This window comes from Mixophyes fleayi, chromosome 5 (genome assembly GCF_038048845.1).
Source record: "Mixophyes fleayi isolate aMixFle1 chromosome 5, aMixFle1.hap1, whole genome shotgun sequence".
NCBI lineage: Eukaryota > Metazoa > Chordata > Amphibia > Anura > Limnodynastidae > Mixophyes > Mixophyes fleayi.
In genome coordinates, this window is record NC_134406.1 from 126266677 (window position 1) to 126285042 (window position 18366).

General features: G+C 42.2%; 1 protein-coding gene across 2 annotated transcripts in view; it reads right to left on the minus strand.

The window, feature by feature from the left end:
• Positions 1 to 13361: 13361 nt before the first annotated feature.
• Positions 13362 to 18366, minus strand: part of GALNT1 (polypeptide N-acetylgalactosaminyltransferase 1) — a 404402-nt gene continuing 399397 nt past the window's right edge. The window contains exon 11 of one of the 2 annotated variants that reach the window (XM_075212818.1): positions 13362 to 15128. In XM_075212818.1, the coding sequence (XP_075068919.1) occupies positions 14982 to 15128 (147 nt within the window). In that variant the 3' untranslated portion in view covers positions 13362 to 14981. The remainder of the gene's footprint in view (positions 15129 to 18366) is intronic. The other variant, XM_075212816.1, reaches the window with a different exon arrangement.

The following is an 18366-nucleotide window of genomic DNA, read 5'->3' on the forward strand; positions in this document are numbered from 1 at the left end:
TCTAAGGAGGACTGCACATTCCTGGTCCGACTCAACTATTGCATATGTGGGATGTACTGATTTTTTATAGCGGACGCGCTATTTTTGGATATGTTCCTACAATGGAGACTGTGCTAAATTAGTGTTGGCCACACTTTTTTCTCTCACATATTTTAGTGTTCAATTTATATATTTTTTCAATACAGCCGCAGTTGGTATATTCAACTTCAATTTTGGAGTACATCTTATCGTACTGCATAAGTGATATATGTGCGTTTTATTTATAGAGTTTTTTATTGTTTGGGAGACAGCCCAGGGGTATCTTAGATATGTTAAAAGAAGGCTGGGAGCAGCAAGGTCCCAGGGAGCCAAATCTGGTACAATTTGTGTCACAAATGTATGAGAGGCTAGGAAAGATAGGGCTCATTGTGCAGCAACATGTAAAAGAGGCTCAGGAACGACAGAAGAAAAGTTATGACAAAAGTGCTGTTGTTCAATCTTTCAAGCCTGGGGACAAGGTCCTAGTCCTGGTTCCTACCCAGGAAAGCAAACTTTTCGCCCATTGGCAGGGTCCATATGAAGTTCTAGAGGCTGTCGGTCCTGTCAATTACAGAGTCCGCCAGCTAGGTAGGAGAAGAGAGGAGTAAATATATCATGTGAACCTCCTTAAACCCTGGTATGATGAGGAAACCTCTCCTCAGGTAGTGAGTACTGCCATTGAAAAGTCTGAAGTGCCCATAGAGCCAGCCTTGTCCATTCAGCAGAGACAACAGGCTGAAGAAATGATTCGCTGGAACAGGGATGTCTTCTCTTCCATTCCTGGGCGCACTACCTTAATCAAACACGACATTGTCACTGCGCCAGGAGTCATTGTAAAGCAGAAGCCGTATCATATTCCAGAAGCCAGACGGGTGGGCATGAGAAAGGAGGTCGAGAAGATGCTCCAGTTAGATGTAATTGAAGAGTCCACTAGTGAATGGAATAGTCCCATTGAGCTTGTCCCGAAACCCAATGGGACAATTAGGTTCTGCAATGACTTTAGGCGCCTAAACATTATGTCGCAGTTTGATGCCTATCCGATGCCACGTGCTGGGTGATAGGGCTGCGAACCCGATCCCCGGCAGACTTGCCTTCCTCCGCCGGCAGTCCGCTCCGTCCCGGGCGCAGACATCTTGGATTCGGGTCTGCACATGCACAGACCCGTCCTCTTTAAGAATCCGGGGGCCGCGACCTGCGAGACAGACGCAGCTAAGGCCAAACCGCCTTGCGGCGGGTCCCTGGTGAACACCGTCTACTGGTTAGACTCTGTGCTCTACTTGAGTAACACTAAACTGGGCAAACCCTACGATTCGCATTGTGAAACCGTGACCGTATCGTGAAACCATGACAGTTGCAGTATTCCGAAAGTGACCCACAAATATTTCGGGACACTCATAGCATCTCCTGCATGTCAATGTAATTTTTTTAAAAAGCTCTGTACCACCAAGTTGATTGTGTGAGCAAGACAGAGAATGTGATGGAATTCCCCCCACTGTAATACTCTCACATTGTGGCGTTATCTGAAATAACATATCCTCAGTAGAGTCTCCAAGCAGGGTAAGCCATGTTGCAATGACATCCCTTAGTTTTTCAAACAGGTTGTCAGCGGTATGCCTCTTAGTGAAGCAGATGATACAGTAGTATCTGCCTCTGAAAGATCTGGCGTTGTTTGTTAGATGCTGCTACTGTTCTTACTGCTGAAGGCGATTTACCAACCCAGTGGGCTGTCACAGCCATATAATCTTAAGTTTTCCCAGTTCCACTAGTCCACATATCTGTGGTTAAGTATACAGTGGGTAGAATGGCATTTTGTTGCCCAATAATTCTGTTTTTTGTAACCTCCTGGTACAATTTAGGAATTGCTTGCCTAGTAAAATGGTGTCGAGATTGAATTTGGTAACGGGGACACAGGACCTCAATTAACTGTCTTATTCCTGCTGCATTAATGGTGGATAGTGGATGCAGATCTAATACTAGTATAGTCGCCATGGCGCTTGTGATCACGTGTCTGGGTGACAGCTGCCATACTTGCTTCCTTTTGCAAAGGATTGTTTAACTGTCAATTGTTGTATACTACTAGTAGTCTTCTTCTTGGTCCGCTTCTGGGTTGAAGATCCACCCCTAGTAGCAGGAGCAGCAGTACGGCTAACGCTCAAATATTCTTCTAAAGAATCCTGGATAGGGTTGGAGTCATCTCGCCTTAGCGACTTGAATGCAGGACTAACTCCGATCACTTTTGAGGATATTAATGATGAAGGTGTTGAGGGTGTAGATTGCAGTGGCTGGGATCTAGATGAGAGAAGGGAGGTAGCTGATGCTGGAATGCTTGTTGTTATTTTTTTAGCAGCAGTTTCTGATTTTCCTAAGAGCTTTCCAAATGGCGTACCATGGATGAGGTTCCTAGATGGTTAAGTTGCCTACCTCTATTGACTGTGGTTTTAAAATGCTACAAGTGGCTAGACAACTGTTGTCAGGATTTGGGTAAAAAAAATTCCACACATGAGATGGATTTTTTGGCCTTATGCCCAGGCATGGCAATGGCCTTCTTATCACTGGCAAGAACTGCTTTCACTGGTGGATGACTTGCCACAGTAGAGTTCATTAACAGCACTGTTTGCTTAGGTGTCTTAAGCCCATTGTTAGCTTGTGTTGTGGGGACTCTAACAAACCGAGCACTTCAGCCACAAGGTTGCACTCATTGTCGCTGGAGCGCTTGCTTTGTTAAACTGTACATGTACTTTTCAATATCTTACATAAGGGTGGGTGGGAGGCCAAAAGGACAATTCCATCTTGCACCACTTCTCTTTTTTGCCACTGCTGTGTGGCAATGTTTCCTATATGTGCAATGAACCGCCATGTGTTAATGTCATTGCTCTTTCGCTTACCATCCAGCCAGCTCGCTGCAGTCTTTGTCCGAAAGTGGATGAAAATAATATTGACCTGTGAGGTATTCAAAATTGACTGGAAATGACTGTTGTTGAGGTTAATTAGAATGTAGGAACAAAAAAACAAAAAAAAAAAAAAAAAAAAAGAGCAAAATGATGTGATTTTAGCCTATTTTAGCTATTTTTCTAAAACAAAAACTACCCAAAATCAAAACACAGTCTGAACATCTCCAATAAAAATACTTTCAATCAATATATGTGTAGAAACTCATTTATATTTTCTGTTGAAATATACTTACAGCAGAAAATATATTTAGGGGGAAAAAAATCTCAAATGTGCTTCGTTACATAGCAAGGGGATAATATTTGGTATAAGAAGTTATGAATTCATAATAGAGGACTGAAAATAAACTTAGCAAAGAATAGTCAGTATAGATTTATCAGAGTTGGTAATGTCATTTTTTTTCTTTACGATAAAAAAAGAAAGAAAATATTTTGACTTGACATTTTTGTCAGCCTTTGGTCCATATACAATACGGTTCTAAAATGAGATATGGGATATTATATTTACGTTTGCTGTGCAGCTATTGTTCTCTATTATCAGCCATACTGGGTTAAAAGAACTGACAGCAGTGTCCTATAGTGTTTCTTCTAGAACATACTATATATTACATACTGTTCAGCCACAACATTAAAACCAAATGCCTAATATTGTGCAGGTGGCCCTTGTGTCGCCAAAACTGTTCTGACCCTCTAAAGGTGTCCCGTGGTGTCTAGCACCAAGACATTAGCAGCAAATTCTTTAAGTTCTGTAAGTTGAGAGGTCTAGCCTCCATGGCTCGGACTTGGTTTTTCCAACATATCCTACAGTTGCTATATTGAAATGAGATCTGGGGAACTTGGACGCCATATCAAAACCTTGAACTCTTTGTCATGTTCCTTAAACCATTACTGAACAATATTGCAGTGTGGCAGTATGCATAATCCTGATGAAAGATGGCACTGCCATCAGGGAATACTGTTGCCATGAAGGGGTGCACTTGGTCTGCAACAATGTTTAGGTAGTTGGTATGTGTCAAAGTAGCATCCACATGAATGCCCGGACCCAAGGTTACCAAGTAGAACATTTCCCAGAGCATCACACTGCCTCCACCAGTTTGCCTTCTTCCCATAGTGCATCCTGGTGCCATCTCTTCGCATGTGCAATCGGCTGTCCACATGATGAAAAAGACAACGCGATTCATTAGACAAGGCCACCTTCTTTGATTGCTCATAGGTCCAGTTCTGACGCTCACGTGCCCGTTGCGGGCACTTTTGGAAGTGGACAGTAGTCAGCATGGGCACTATGACCAGTCTGTGGCTACTCAGAGCTACTGCTGCAGTGTGTGTTCTGACACCTTTCTATGATAGCCAGCATTAACCTTTTCAGCAATTTGTGCTACAGTAGCTTTTCTGTGGGATTGGACTGAACAGGCAAGCCTTTGCTTCCCATGTGCATCAATGAGCCTTGGGCGTTCATCACCCTGTCGCAGGTTCACCCGTTGTCCTTCTTAGGACCACTTTTTTTTTTATACAATATCTTTTTATTGAATACAGTTTCAGAAAATACAATCGTATAGACCAAGGGCAATCACAAGAGATGACATTTATCAAAGTACATGGAAATCAAGACCACGATAGATATTATATTGTTTCGCATTTGCATGGGTAAATGCCCCTGTATGTTAAACATTAGTATTACATAAAAGAGCTGAGAGAAGAGAAAAAAAAAGAAAGAAATTATAAAACAAGGTGGGAGTAAAAGGAGGAGAGAGATAGGAGGGGGAGGGAGGAGAAGGGACCTAAGAGCAAAGATCCAGTCATAGATGAACATTAGATAAAATTCAATGGAATAATAGAAGGACGATTACATAGATAAGGCAGCGTATCTTCCTGACTCTTGAAATTCTAACCAACCAAGCCATACGGAACAATAGTCATTGATTCAAATTAGGCAAGCTCCATTTGGCCTGTAGATATTCAAAGGTATGTACACCAGACGAGCCCACCAGCTGGCCGGCGTGAACAATTCCTGCCTTGGACCAAGTTTTAAACTCTTTTTCTCTGATCCCATGAGGAAAAGACTGATTGTCAAACAATGGGGTCAAAGGCGAAACAACCGACGAGATATATCTAAATTTACGGAGTTTAGTCCAACACCTCAGGGTAGGTTTTATTACCGGGTGTTGTAGATTTGGAAAACTCGTAAGCCAGGGACAGGTAGTTGAACAGTGCCCGAAAGACCATTTCTCTATTGAGACCCATTGCTTCTCTGCTTTAACTCTTGTCCAACCAAGTATTCTACTGAAAGACCACTTTTAGTAGGTACTAACCATTGCATACCAGGAACTTCCCACAAGATCTGCTGTTTGAGATGCTCCGATCCAGTTGCATAGCCATCACAATTTGGCCCTTGTCGAAGTTGCTCAGATCCTAACACTTGCCCATTTTTCCTGCTTCCAACACATCAATTTCAAAAACTGACTGTTTACTTGCTATCTAATATTCCTCCCCTTGACAGGTGAGGTGTCATTGTAACACGATAATCAATGTTATTCACCTCACTTGTTAGGGTTTTAATGTTATGGTTGATAGGTGTACATACAGGTAGTATGCCATAACTCTACTTCTACTGCCTTTATTGTAATACTATCACATTCCGCTGACTTACATTTCCATAGATTTTTCATACCTACACTTCTAAATTTCCACTTTAACCACTATGTGTGTCACTTTCTCTCTCGAATTAGCAGCTCTTTCAACACACCGATGAGGTGGCTGCCTAGTGTCATTTTTGTTTTTATATTAAATGTCATCCAAAGCCATTCAGTGGAAGGTCCAGAATAGTCTCCCTGGCTCAAAGATCTGGCCAGCATACATGAACAGGAGGTCCGACTGGGACCCTAACCCCCTTAAAACCTGGCCAGGATCCAACTGGACCACTATGTATTGGATTCACCCCAATCTGTGCAGGGGCGTCGAAGATATTCGCCCAACAAACTTCTTATGTATGTGTGTGTGTGTGTGTGTATGTATATATATATATCTGAATAAAATAACATACATACATCAAGCGCTCACTTCATTAAAGAGGTATAGTCAAATCTGTACTTGGGATAGAATAATTCCTGTGTCTTCACGTATTGTGCAAATTCTTTTTTTTTTTTTAAAGTTTTATTTTGCAAAGTCACATTAGCAAAAGAATACGATTGACAGAGTGTTATTCTTGACCACTCTTGATAAGTGTATTCAGAGTCTATGACCAGTGTCAGGATGAGAGCATAAATCTGATATTGGATGTCAGGACCCAAAATAAATCTTTGCATGAATACCTTAATTAACCTGATCTTGAACTCAGATAAATGTGTGACCAAATGAGCCCAGAAGGAGGTAATTGAGTTAGGCAAACCCTTTGTGCAGAGACCAGCTTAAGATATGCAGATCACAGACATCCATTGTATTTGATCATGTATTTCCCTAGCTGATTACACTACCTATTGAAAGGAAGTCAAACACAAACTAACCCCTGGGTGTAAATTGGAGAACCATATGCCTTGGTGAGACAAAGATAGCATTTGAAGACTGCTTATAAAGATATATGGAAATATGGGTTTCAAAGGAAAATGTCTACATCATTCACATTTTGGAAAATCTGTATGGCCCTCAGTACTGAGGGGCAAAAACCACACAAGGGTCTTGAAACATAGACACCAACTACAAAGGGAACAGCCATAGGCACATGTATTTCAGGATGAGATTGGATATTGTTGTAATTCCATTATGTTTGGTATTTAAATGTGCGGGAGATTATGACCGGTTTATTGAGGGGGGTGTTATTTCTCTGAGATATATCTGTAAAGAATTACAAACAGGTCAAGACTCTGAGAATATTTGTGAGCAAAGTATAGTGAAACCCAGGGGACGTTTCCGCCCCCAAATTTGCATTCACACTGCCCCTGTGAATGCCGTCCCATTTGAGTTTGCTTAAAAATCTGTGTTCTGAAAGGAAAAACTGTCAGACTTTTGGGGAAATCAAGTTACATTGATAAGCTGTCCATCTTCTTAGCCAATTCCCCTTGGCCAGAATGCAATTCATGTAAGTGCAAATCTGAATGTAACCCTTTTTATTAAACTGTATTTGCTTGTTATGTCAATATATTAATTGGTAATTCATTATTTTCTTTTATATCTGAATGCCCTGTACTTTTCGTATATATTAAATCTAAAATTTAACAAGTTGCGTCCTTGATACTCTAACGGATTCATTAGCCTGTTTAGAAGAGATTGTTCGTCCAGGTTAACCCTTGGAATGTCATTGTGTGATTTGTTGATACATTTGATTAACAAGCTGTGTGTGCTTGTATTTACATTTGTGTAACAGTCTGGAGGTGTGAAGAGTTAACCCTGTGTGTGCTGGTGTGGGTCTTGTTAGTTTGTGGATAACTAGAAGCCTTGGTGCCAGTGTGGGACAATATATTGGGGTCCTATTGCCCGTACCCAATAGGTGGTGGCTGAACCTTCAAGTGTCTGGGGGTGTGAGAGCGCTGTGTTTGGGGGCGATTCCGTAGGTCTAGAACCTGTTTGATAGGTGAGACTGCGGGCTGAAATTGTGTGTGACCTCATACAGCAAACACCGCAAAGTCACGGCAACTGGGAGCATGTTCGTGACAACCAGCGTTAAACATGTGAATCATCAAGTCAACCAAACAATTAAATTTAGTAAAAATGAGTAACCCAAAATTTTCGTACAAAAAAAAATAGAGAAGAGGAAGAGTACAGAGGAAAGACAGTGAGAGAAGAGAGAAAAAGAGTAGAAGAGTAAGAAGTGACTAGATCCACTGTAAAGGAAGAGAGAAGTCCTAGAAAAAGAAATGAAGTATTAGAACTGAGTTACGTAAAGGGTGGACACACCTGAAAAAGGATAACCACGGGTCCCAGACCTTGGTGAAGGCTCTCGAGAAGTTCCGAATAATACTGGTCATATATTCCATCTGTTGAGTCTGCCAGACTCTATTAATTATGGACTGCATGGAGGGAGGGGATTGCAGACGCCAGTCTGCTGCTATTTGACAAGTAGCTGCCGAGAGAATGTGCCTGATCAGTTTATTCTGATGTCAAGGGAGCTCCCACAGGGAGGAGAAAGAATTTAGGCTCCAGGGGAGTGTCCACCTGAAGGATTGAATTAATCAAGCCTTTGATCTCAACCCAGAAGCCTGACAGATTTTGGCACGACCACCATATATAGAGGAATGTGCCCTCGTGAGAGCACTCCCGCCAGCACCGATCAGACAAGTCAGGGAGGATTCTACAAATACATGAAGGCACATAGTACCATCGGTATAGCACCTTATAAACATTCTCTTTAATTCTAACACAGATGGAGCTAGGAGGCAGCATTCTCATATATCTCAGACCATTCCTCAACTAACAGCTCTTCACCAAGGTCCCGCTCCCAGGCTAATTCATGGGGGGCTCTAAGAGTCGAAGTGGAAGAAGCAAGCTCATAATAAAGCGTAGAGATTAGACCTTTTGTTGAGGATTGGTGTAAACAGAGGGCTTCAAAGTCGGACAGAGGGCGGGATAAGAGGCGGTCTTTGACAACGCTATGAAAGTGACAAAGTTGCGGAAATTGGTAAAAGTGCTCTGAGGGAATGTGGATATGTGATTGGATTTCAGAAAACTGTGGAAAAGTTGCAGAGGTGGTTAGGTGATTGAGATAGATGATTCCCCGCGAGTGCCACGGCTGAAATGAACTATGATGTAGTCCCGGAAGAAATTCCGGAGAATTGAATAGCGGTATAACCGGGGAGGGAAGAGGCAACAGAGCAAATTTCTGAGATGTGTCCCAAAAGGACAGGGAATATGATACTACTGGATGAAGAAAAAACCTTTGGGGGGACGAGATCTTGGGATAGGAGAGAAAATAAAGAGAGCAATCCCAGACCCTCAGCCTCTATTTTGGACCAAACTCTGACTTCTATCGGACCGGACCATAAAACACACTGAGCGAGTTAGGCGGAGAGATAGTATCTTCGGAAGTCAGGAATCCCCAAACCCCTTCCCCGCGGGGATCTCTGAAGAACCTTAAGTCAAACTCGGGCCGTCTACCCGACCATACGAATCTAGAAACGTGGAAGTGGAGGAATTTAAAGACATAAGGTGGGATGTGAATAGGAAGAGTCTGAAAGAAATAAAGCAGCCTGGGGAGGATATTCATTTTGATGGCATTAATGCGACCAATCCAGGAAATGTAGAGCTGAGACCAAGTTGTAAGGTCTGATTTTACTTGGTCAAGGAGGCGAGGAAAATTGGCTTGAAAAAGGTGTCGGTAGTGCTTTGTGATGAAAACACCCAAATATTTAATTTTGTGGAGACCCCATTTAAAAGGAAAGGAGCGCTCTAGAAACACCTTGTCTGTATCAGGAACGTTAAAATCCAAAACCTCTGTTTTGTCCAGGTTGATATAGCCCGAAAAATAGCCATATAAGTCTAGCTCAACTAAGAGGGGAGGCACTGACGTTTTGGGATGAGCAATAGACAACAAAACATCATCCGCATAAAGTGCAATCTTATGAGTAGAGGGGACCACCTGTATTCCCGATATCTCATGGTTATCTCGAATCCTAGCGGCCAAGGGGTCGACAACAAGAGCAAATATAAGTGGGGAGAAGGGGCATCCCTGGCAAGTGCCATTCATAATCGAAAAAGGCGTCGAGGTCAGGCCATTAGCAGAAACAGTAGCTGAGGGGGATCGGTAGAGGGCTAAAATACCTGTCAGAAATCTATCTGTGAATCCCATTGTTTGAAGCACACTCTCCATAAATGACCAGGAGAGTCAGCGTTGAGTGCCATGATGAGGGATGGGAGATTATCGTTATTTATTGTATGAATTAAGTCAATAATCCTTCTGGTATTATCAGGGGCTTAACGCCCTGGGATAAAGCCCAACTGGTCAGGATGGATGAGGGCAGGTATGAGTAGGTTCAACCTAGAGGCCAAAATCTTTGCAAAAATTTTCAGGTCAACAGTAACAAAATAGGCCTATAACTAGCACAAAGGGAGTGGTCTTTTCCCGGTTTGGGAATAACAATTATGTTGGCCCTGGTAGTGGCGGAGTCAAAGGAAGCCCCCACGAGCACCTTATTAAAGAATTTTGTCAGGTGAGGGCCGAGTACCTCAGCAAACTTTTTATAGTACTGGGGAGTGAGGCCACCCGGATCAGGAGCTGAGGAGGACTTCAGTGACTTAACCGCCGCCATGACCTCCGGCAGAGTGATGTCTGCATTCAGGGAAGATTTCTGTTTGGGGGTAACTCTAGGTAGGGGTGCAGATGAAAGGTAATCAGTCAAAGTGATGGTCAGGGGATCTCGATGAGGGGGGGAGCATCGAGGTTGTAGAGGGAAGAATAAAACTCCCTAAATTCACTAACTTTCGCCACTGGATCATAAGTTATATAGCCAGAAGGATACTGACGTATTTTATAGGTATGTTGCAGGGATATTTTTTTGCAGAGTTTTCTAGCTAATACAGAATCGACTTAATCTGACGCACTCATCATCTCCCGCCTGGATTACTGCAACCTCCTCCTCAGCGGCCTCCCCCACTCCCGTCTCTCTGCCCTCCGCTCTATACTCAATGCGGCCGCAAGACTCATCTACTTCTCACGCCACTCCTCCTCTGTCTCGCCCTACACTGGCTCCCCTTCCCCTACAGAATTCTTTTCAAACTCCTCACCACCAGTTACAAGGCTCTCTCCCACTCTACTGCCCCTTATATCTCTAACCTCCTCTCCATTCACACTCTCGCCCGCTCCCTGCACTCGGCCAATGACCGCCGCCTCTCCTCCACTATGATCAACTCTTCCCATTTCGGAATCCAGGACTTTTCCCGTGCAGCCCCCCTTCACTGGAATGACCTCCCTCACTCCATCCGCCTCTCTCCTACTCTGTGCTCCTTCAAACGTGCACTCAAAACTCACCTTTCTCATAGCCTACCAACCATCCACTTAACCCCCATCTCCTCTGCTCATTCTCCCCTCTCTCCCATTCCCTCAAACTGGCTCCTCTTGTGCCTGGTCGGTTTAACCCTCCCTTAGGATGTAAGCTTGCATGAGCAGGGCCCTCTTCCCTCCTGTCTCCTTACCCGTTCTTCTGCTCCGTGTCTATTGCATCTGCCTGCCTGGAGTTTCTGAAGTATTGGTACTTTTGTTTATTGTTCTGTACTGTTATACCCTGTATAGTCTACTGTTTGTACTATGTGCGGCGCTGCGGAAACCTTGTGGCGCCTAACAAATAAATGATGATAATAATAATAATCTGCTTTATCATAGTAACGCTGTTGGAGTTTCTGCATGGTGACAGCTGCTCTACGGGAGAGAAGGGTATTTGCTTTTTCTCTCCTACAGGCACCCAAGAGTATCGTATGTTTATGAGGAGAGTTAAGGCCATTCATTGACGGAGAAAATCTTCAAAGCCATGGCAGCAGCGGGGAGCCAGTTCCCAAAAATAACACTAGACAGTTAGAGAGGGAAAATAACCAGTTAGTTTGTGGTTGAGACAAAAGCTTAAAGATCAAATAAAAGAGTGGATCATAGTCACGGAAGGAGGAGATAAAGGAAGAAGAAGCCCGATTGGGCAAAAACCCTGAAGGATTCAGAGACATTATCAAAAGCCAAACCACAGCAAGGTTAACAATGTATAAGGGTGCATGGGGGGTGGTCCTTGAACTTCAACGGCGTTGTATTGTGCAAATTCTTATGTCTGAAATTCAAACTCACAAAACAAACACCTCCATAGTGTAATATGGCACCAATAATAGATATGTAGTCCAAAAGCCCATAAAGTGAGACAGACCCTCCTTAATTTACCATGGACTAAAGAAATGAAGATTCTTCACCCGTGTTCTTCAGACTTAATGTCCCCAAAGGACTTGTGCTTACAATATGCCCGACAGTTAATTCTTAAATCACATAGTTGCTATAGAAACTGCCTCAGCACCAATTGTGAGAAGGAAAGCTAGGCCTGGAGCTTTAAAATTACTGCTTGACAGGAGGGATTTTCTCACAGACTATACAGTGCCCTACCAAAAGTGTATTATAGTGGTCCATTATATGCAATTCAACAACTTAGCTGGGAAACCGTTAAACCTCAGCGCACTGGTGTACCTTCTTTGCAGTAATGCCAACAGCATCAGGACCACTTTCAATACTATAGCTTGGCCTGTGAAAATACAACTTGGTCGGGTTAAGTAATTCCTATTAAGCAGTGACTTATATTGACACTGGGATGCTGTGGTGTTTCCTTGAAGCTTGGTGATGATACTAGTTGTTGTTTAATTGATTTAGTCCTACTATAGCTATTGTTTCACAGTTGTTACATTCTGTAATAAAGATGCTGTTGATTTTTTCCATATCTCCTTACCTGCGTGATCCAAAGAACCCTATGGTACTAGGGTTGCTTAGTAGGCTCAGGCTCTAACCCCCTTATATACTGACAAGTTTTAACTGCTACCGCTGGAAATTCTAGGTCATGCTTTCCAGCAATTAATTTACTTGGCATATAATAATTTGGTATTACAAAGACACTGTCTTGTTTATTTGCCAAGTTTGCATAGAAACAACACTATTGTATAGGTACTACATGGTTCACAACTGAAAAATAAAATAGAAAACTAGGAAGGGGCTTATGAATGGAGACAGATCAATACTCGGTTACTTATGAAATTCATTAACCTTTCTGCAGAGTAGAAGCAAATATGGCAGTGCATTGAAATACCAACTTCCAATTGGTCACACTGCAAACGGTTGTGGTGATGGCACACTTGAGAAATATGGAGGGGTCCATAGAACAATACTTGTTTTAAAATAAAGCAGAATATTAAACATAAATGAAGTGGAGAAAATGAAAATGAGATAATACATAGAAATATGAAGTGTGAAATTGCAAGTATAACCCCCCCCCAAAAAAAAAACAAACAAAAAAAACCCAAAAACAAAATTATTTCAGGTTGCACCCAAACTGGCCTCATACTTATGTTCATGTCAGGCTTCAATGTTAAGATCAAGAATAGAAAGATGGAGAAGTCCTTGCTTCCCTAGAAAATTAATGTGTGTTGTGCTGACTTTGGGAGGAGAATGGGTGGAGGTGGGCCCTTACCATCAATGGCTAATGCAAAAAGGTATTCTTCCTGGAGCAGATGATGCAATGATTGCATAAGTAAGTTCAAGGTGTTTAAACACAAATGTGGCAAACGCAATATTTATTCACAGTATTGATTAAATAAAGTATGGACAACCTCAATATCAGGTCCGGACCATTAGTATCAAACTACATACATGATGTAACAGGAAATGGTAGCCAAGTTAAGCAAAGATATATCGAAAGGTACTGCCTTTCGATATATCTTAGCTTAACTTAGCTACCATTTCCTGTTACATCATGTATGTTCATCTGGTTTGATACTTATGGTCCAGACTCGATACTGAGGTTGTCCATACTTAATTTCATCAATACTGTGAATAAATATTGCTTTTGCAACCCTTACATCATCTGCGCCAAGGAGAATACCTTTTTTCAATATTAAGATAATTGTATTATATTGCTTTAAAGAAAAAATATTTACAGGTGGAACAATCCTTTAGAAAATGTAAAGTAACCCAACCTCCAAGTTCTCCCTTAAATGAACGATGGTCCTTTCAACTTTGACACCTTTCATCTGTGCTGTCAGGGTCCTTCAAAAAAAATGAGGCCATTAATAAGTTTTGCAGCCAAAAGTTGGGGACCTTTTTTTAAACAACATAATTAAAAAATTACAAAATGATGACTATATAAACAAACTATTTTCAGATGTAACTGAAGCATACCATAACAAAATAAACATTTTTTTCTTACTACATATCATTAGTTCTTCTGTGAACAAAGGAGAATGTGTGTGTTACATTACTAGGTATTTCTTTGATTTTATAAACACAACATTTTGTCTAAAACAAACAAGATTTATTGCTGTGTTAAAAAAAAAGTACAGTAGTATGGGCACTACAAATAAACAGTTATATTTAACTGCATTTCTTGTTTTTTTTTCTTTTTCTAGAATCTGCGAACAAAGAGACTGAATGCATTAGATAACTACGCTAATGTTGCACGGTATTATTAACCCTGCATTTTAGAAGGCAAGGTGAGTAGACATAAATATGATCCTTGGTCAGTACCCCAGTAACAAAAATAAAAGATTTAAAAATAATATATATATATTTTTTTTAAAGACTTTCTTGACTCCCAGATTAGCTCTCTCTCCTTTAATTAATGTCATTCCCATCATGAAAAATATACTCTATCCATTACTATAAACACAACAGAGATAAGGTGATTTTTTAATTGGTTATTGCCCCAGCAGAGATTAAAAAAATCTACATATAAATCTGATATTTTGCTACAACAAATTGTACTTTTGATATATATGATTTTCAACTCCTTTTGAACTCTGTCTTTTGGACGTAGAAATGACGGGTGCGATTCGGAAATGTTTGGGATTCTGCAGTTGTCTGTCTCGCACATTCTTGTCTCAGAAAATGGAGCGTGTTGGCTTTGATAAAAGAGTCAGCAGAGGATCACAGTTGCTTGGTATATACTTTTGTAGAATAACACTGTGTGGAGGCTAAAGATGTGAAAGCTGACTGTATTGATATGCAGTTCTCCTGGTGGCCAACACATTAGTTTGCATTGTGTTTAGTCCTCATGAATAATTCCTCGATGAGGGAGATTCTTTCCTTCTTGTAAACTTCACTGTGCACAGTTCCGATACAAAGTATGCCATTTCACATCCTCACAGAGGTGGGCTATTTCACAGCTACTGGAAAACCCACAAGGTAGCATGAATGGATATGTGTTTCCCCTGCCACCTTACTTTACAGGCGCACAAAATAGTTTCCTTCTATGGATACTCAAGGATGTGCAAGTCAATTGTGCAGAGGTAGTGCAGTCAATTCTTTTACTTTATTAATATTTGTATTCGTTCTATCAATGTGTTTTTCAATTATGTTTTTTAAAAGTTTTCTGGAAGAGTAACATTACGCAGGAGCCACTGCTGAGAGTGGCTGCTATTGCAGTCTCTGATACTGGGTACTTGACTGTCTTCTTCTGCTGCTTTGTCCAGGCACTGGTTGCTATTCACATGGACCAGCGTTAATTTCTAGAAGTAAGGGAAATGGAACAAATAATTGTATAATCAAGTTTATCAGGTTACATGGTTAAAACATACGCACAATTTCCAATATTCGGTTTTACAGCCAATCCCTAATGAGGAACAACATTTTCTTTAACTTTCGAACTATAAAATTGTATTTTTTTTTCTTTTTCAAACCCTCAAGCCTTAAAGAAATTACTTTTATTATATGTATCCCCCAATCACTGGAGTCTTATGGGTCATGTAGACAGCTGAAACACATTTAGAGAATAGGAAACAAAATGTTTTGCATAGCCAACTGGATGGACTTCTGAAGTAAACATTAGGCAGGGGTAAGAGAGGCATTACTCACAACATATTTTAAATACATTTTTCATGATATTTCCTCTATACATGTAGCAAAATGGTAGGTAGATAACATACAAATGGCTTATACAGTGGATAAAAAGAGTCTACACACCCAATTGAAATTGCAGGTGTTTGTGATGTAGAGTCTGAAATCAAGATAAAATCATGTCACACCATTTTCCACCTTTAATGTGATCTTGCAACCATTCAAGTGAAAAACAAATAGAACTTTTTAGACTATACATCACAAACACCTGCAATTCCAATAAGGGTGCATGGACTTATATCCACTGTAAACATTTGTGTGTATATGATATAAAAGACAGACTGGCTACAGATTTAGTCAACATTTCAGCGTATTTGATTTTACCCTAAGACATTATATCAGGCGGTTATTTAAAGTCCCATAGAATGAAAGCCTGAGAGCAGGGCCCTCTTAACAACATTTGGGGCCCCCGGGCAAAGCAGTGCACCGGGGCCCCTATATATAAAAAAATAAAAGTGACTATATATATATGGGCCCTGCAGCCCAGGAGGCAGCACAAAAAAAAAACCTGAAAAAAAAGAAGAGGAAAATACCTCCGTCGCGCTCCGCAATGGATGTCGGGCAGGCGTGATGACGTCACGCCCGACATGCACTGCGAGTGCCGCACAGAGGAGGAGACCAGGGAGGGAGCCGGATCGCCAGCTTGACCGCAAGGTATTTTCCTCTTCTTTTTTTTTTCAGGTTTTTTTTTTGTGCTGCCTCCAACGGGCCCCCCTGGGCTGCAGGACCCCCGGGCACCTGCCCATTGTGCCCTATGGGAAAGACGGCCCTGTCTGTCTGTATGTATTAACCAGTAGTGTTCCCAATTGTAAAGCGCTATGGAATTTGCTGGCACTATATAAATAGATGTTTATGATGAGTCATCCCTTCTTTTTGGACAAACCATGCCCAGCATTACTGGGAAGCTTGCCATTGCTATTACACAAAATAGCTAACATAGTATTTTTCAGACACTGGTGACTAATTTGATATGTCAACTTATGGGTATACCAATATGGGTGCTCTGAACATACAATCATAAGCTATTATGCAATTAAAATGCAACAACTTTGGTAGGAGTCCAAGGACCATGCATGTAGAATGTAAGGCTCTAACCTCCTGCCCTCTGTTATTTGGGTGGAACTTTGTAGTTTGAAGTAGTGTAGAGATTTCTGTGATCTGAGGTGAAAAATATAAACAGCAAATGTGGACACCTCCTATGAAGTCCATTTTGACAAACAGCAAAATAAAAAAAATCAACAAAATGGTACTTCATGTTACTTTGTCTGTACATTTAGAGCTCCTGGAAGCCTTTGCAGTCATATGGTTACTTTATTCTGCTGAGGTTTTCTACATTACTGAATATGGGGTAATAAGGTGTATTAACACCAGCACAATGAGTGAGTCTATGCACGAATAACCAGTGGTCATATTAAGCATGTGGGAGGTAGATAAGGAAGGTATAAACCACTGATGAACAACAGGAGGCCCTACAAGGCTCCACTTGTGGCCCCCCAGCACCTTCCTGCTTCACTGCTTATTATAGTTTGCAATTGTTTAATGAGGACTTGCCCATGGGCAAGCAACCGTCTCAACACCTACCTCTCTGAACACTCCCTCCTTGACCCTCTCCAATCAGGCTTTCACCCCTTCCACTCCACTGAAACTGCCCTGGCTCAAGTTACGAACGATCTAATTTCGGCTAAACCAGGGGCACTTCTCCCTCCTGATTCTCCTCGACCACTCAGCGGCCTTTGACACCGTTGACCAACCCCTCCTGCTTCACACCCTCCAGTCCATTGGCCTCTCTGGCACCGTCCTCTCCTGGTTCACCTCTTACCTTGCCGACCGTTCCTTCTCCGTTTCCACCTCTGGGTCTCTCTCCCCCTCTTCCTCCCTTCTAGTTGGTGTCCCACAGGGCTCTGTTCTTGGACCCTTACTCTTTTCACTATACACCTCTTCACTGGGTGAACTTATCAGCTCCTTCAACCTCAAGTACCACCTTTATGCTGATGACACTCAACTCTACCTTTCTTTTCCTGATCTCTCTCCCTCCCTTCTCTATAGGGTTTCCGCATGCTTCTCTGCCATCTCCTCCTGGATGTCCACCAGATTTCTTAAACTCAATCTTGTTAAAACCGAACTCAATGTCTTTCCTCCTTCCCGTACCTCCTTCCCCTCCGACCTCTCGATCACTGTAGGCAACTCCTCTATCTCTCCTGTTCCCCAACTTCACTACCTGGACGTCATCCTCGACTCCTCTCTCTCCTTTGCCCCTCACATTCACTCTCTTGCCAAATCCTGCCGCTTCCAGCTACGCAACATTGCCCGCATGCGGCCCTTCCTCTCCCAGGATGCCACCAAATCTCTCATCCACTCTTTGATCATCTCCTGCTTGGACTACTGCAACCTTCTCCTTACCGGCCTCCCCCTCTCTCATCTCGCTCCTCTTCGATCTGTACTTAACGCTGCTGCTAGGCTTATCTTCATCTCTCGCCGTTCCACTTCTATCTCCCCACTCTACCTAGCCCTCCACTGGCTCCCCTTCCCCATCCTTTTCAAGCTCCTGACTCTGACTTACAAGGCCCTCGCCAACTCCACTGCTCCCTAAATCTCCAACCTTAACTCTATTCACACTCCATTCCGCCCACTGCGATGGTCGCCTCTCTTCCCCCTCTGATTGCCTCTTCCCACGCACGTATCCAAGACTTTTACCGCGCTGCTCCCCTCTTTGGAACAAGATCCCCTGCTCCATCAAAACTTCCCCTAATCTGTCCTCTTTCAAACAAACATTAAAAACCCACCTTTTCTTAAAAGCCTTCCAGTCTCATGCCTAATCTCCCACCTGTCGGCTACCTCTTCCCTTCTTCC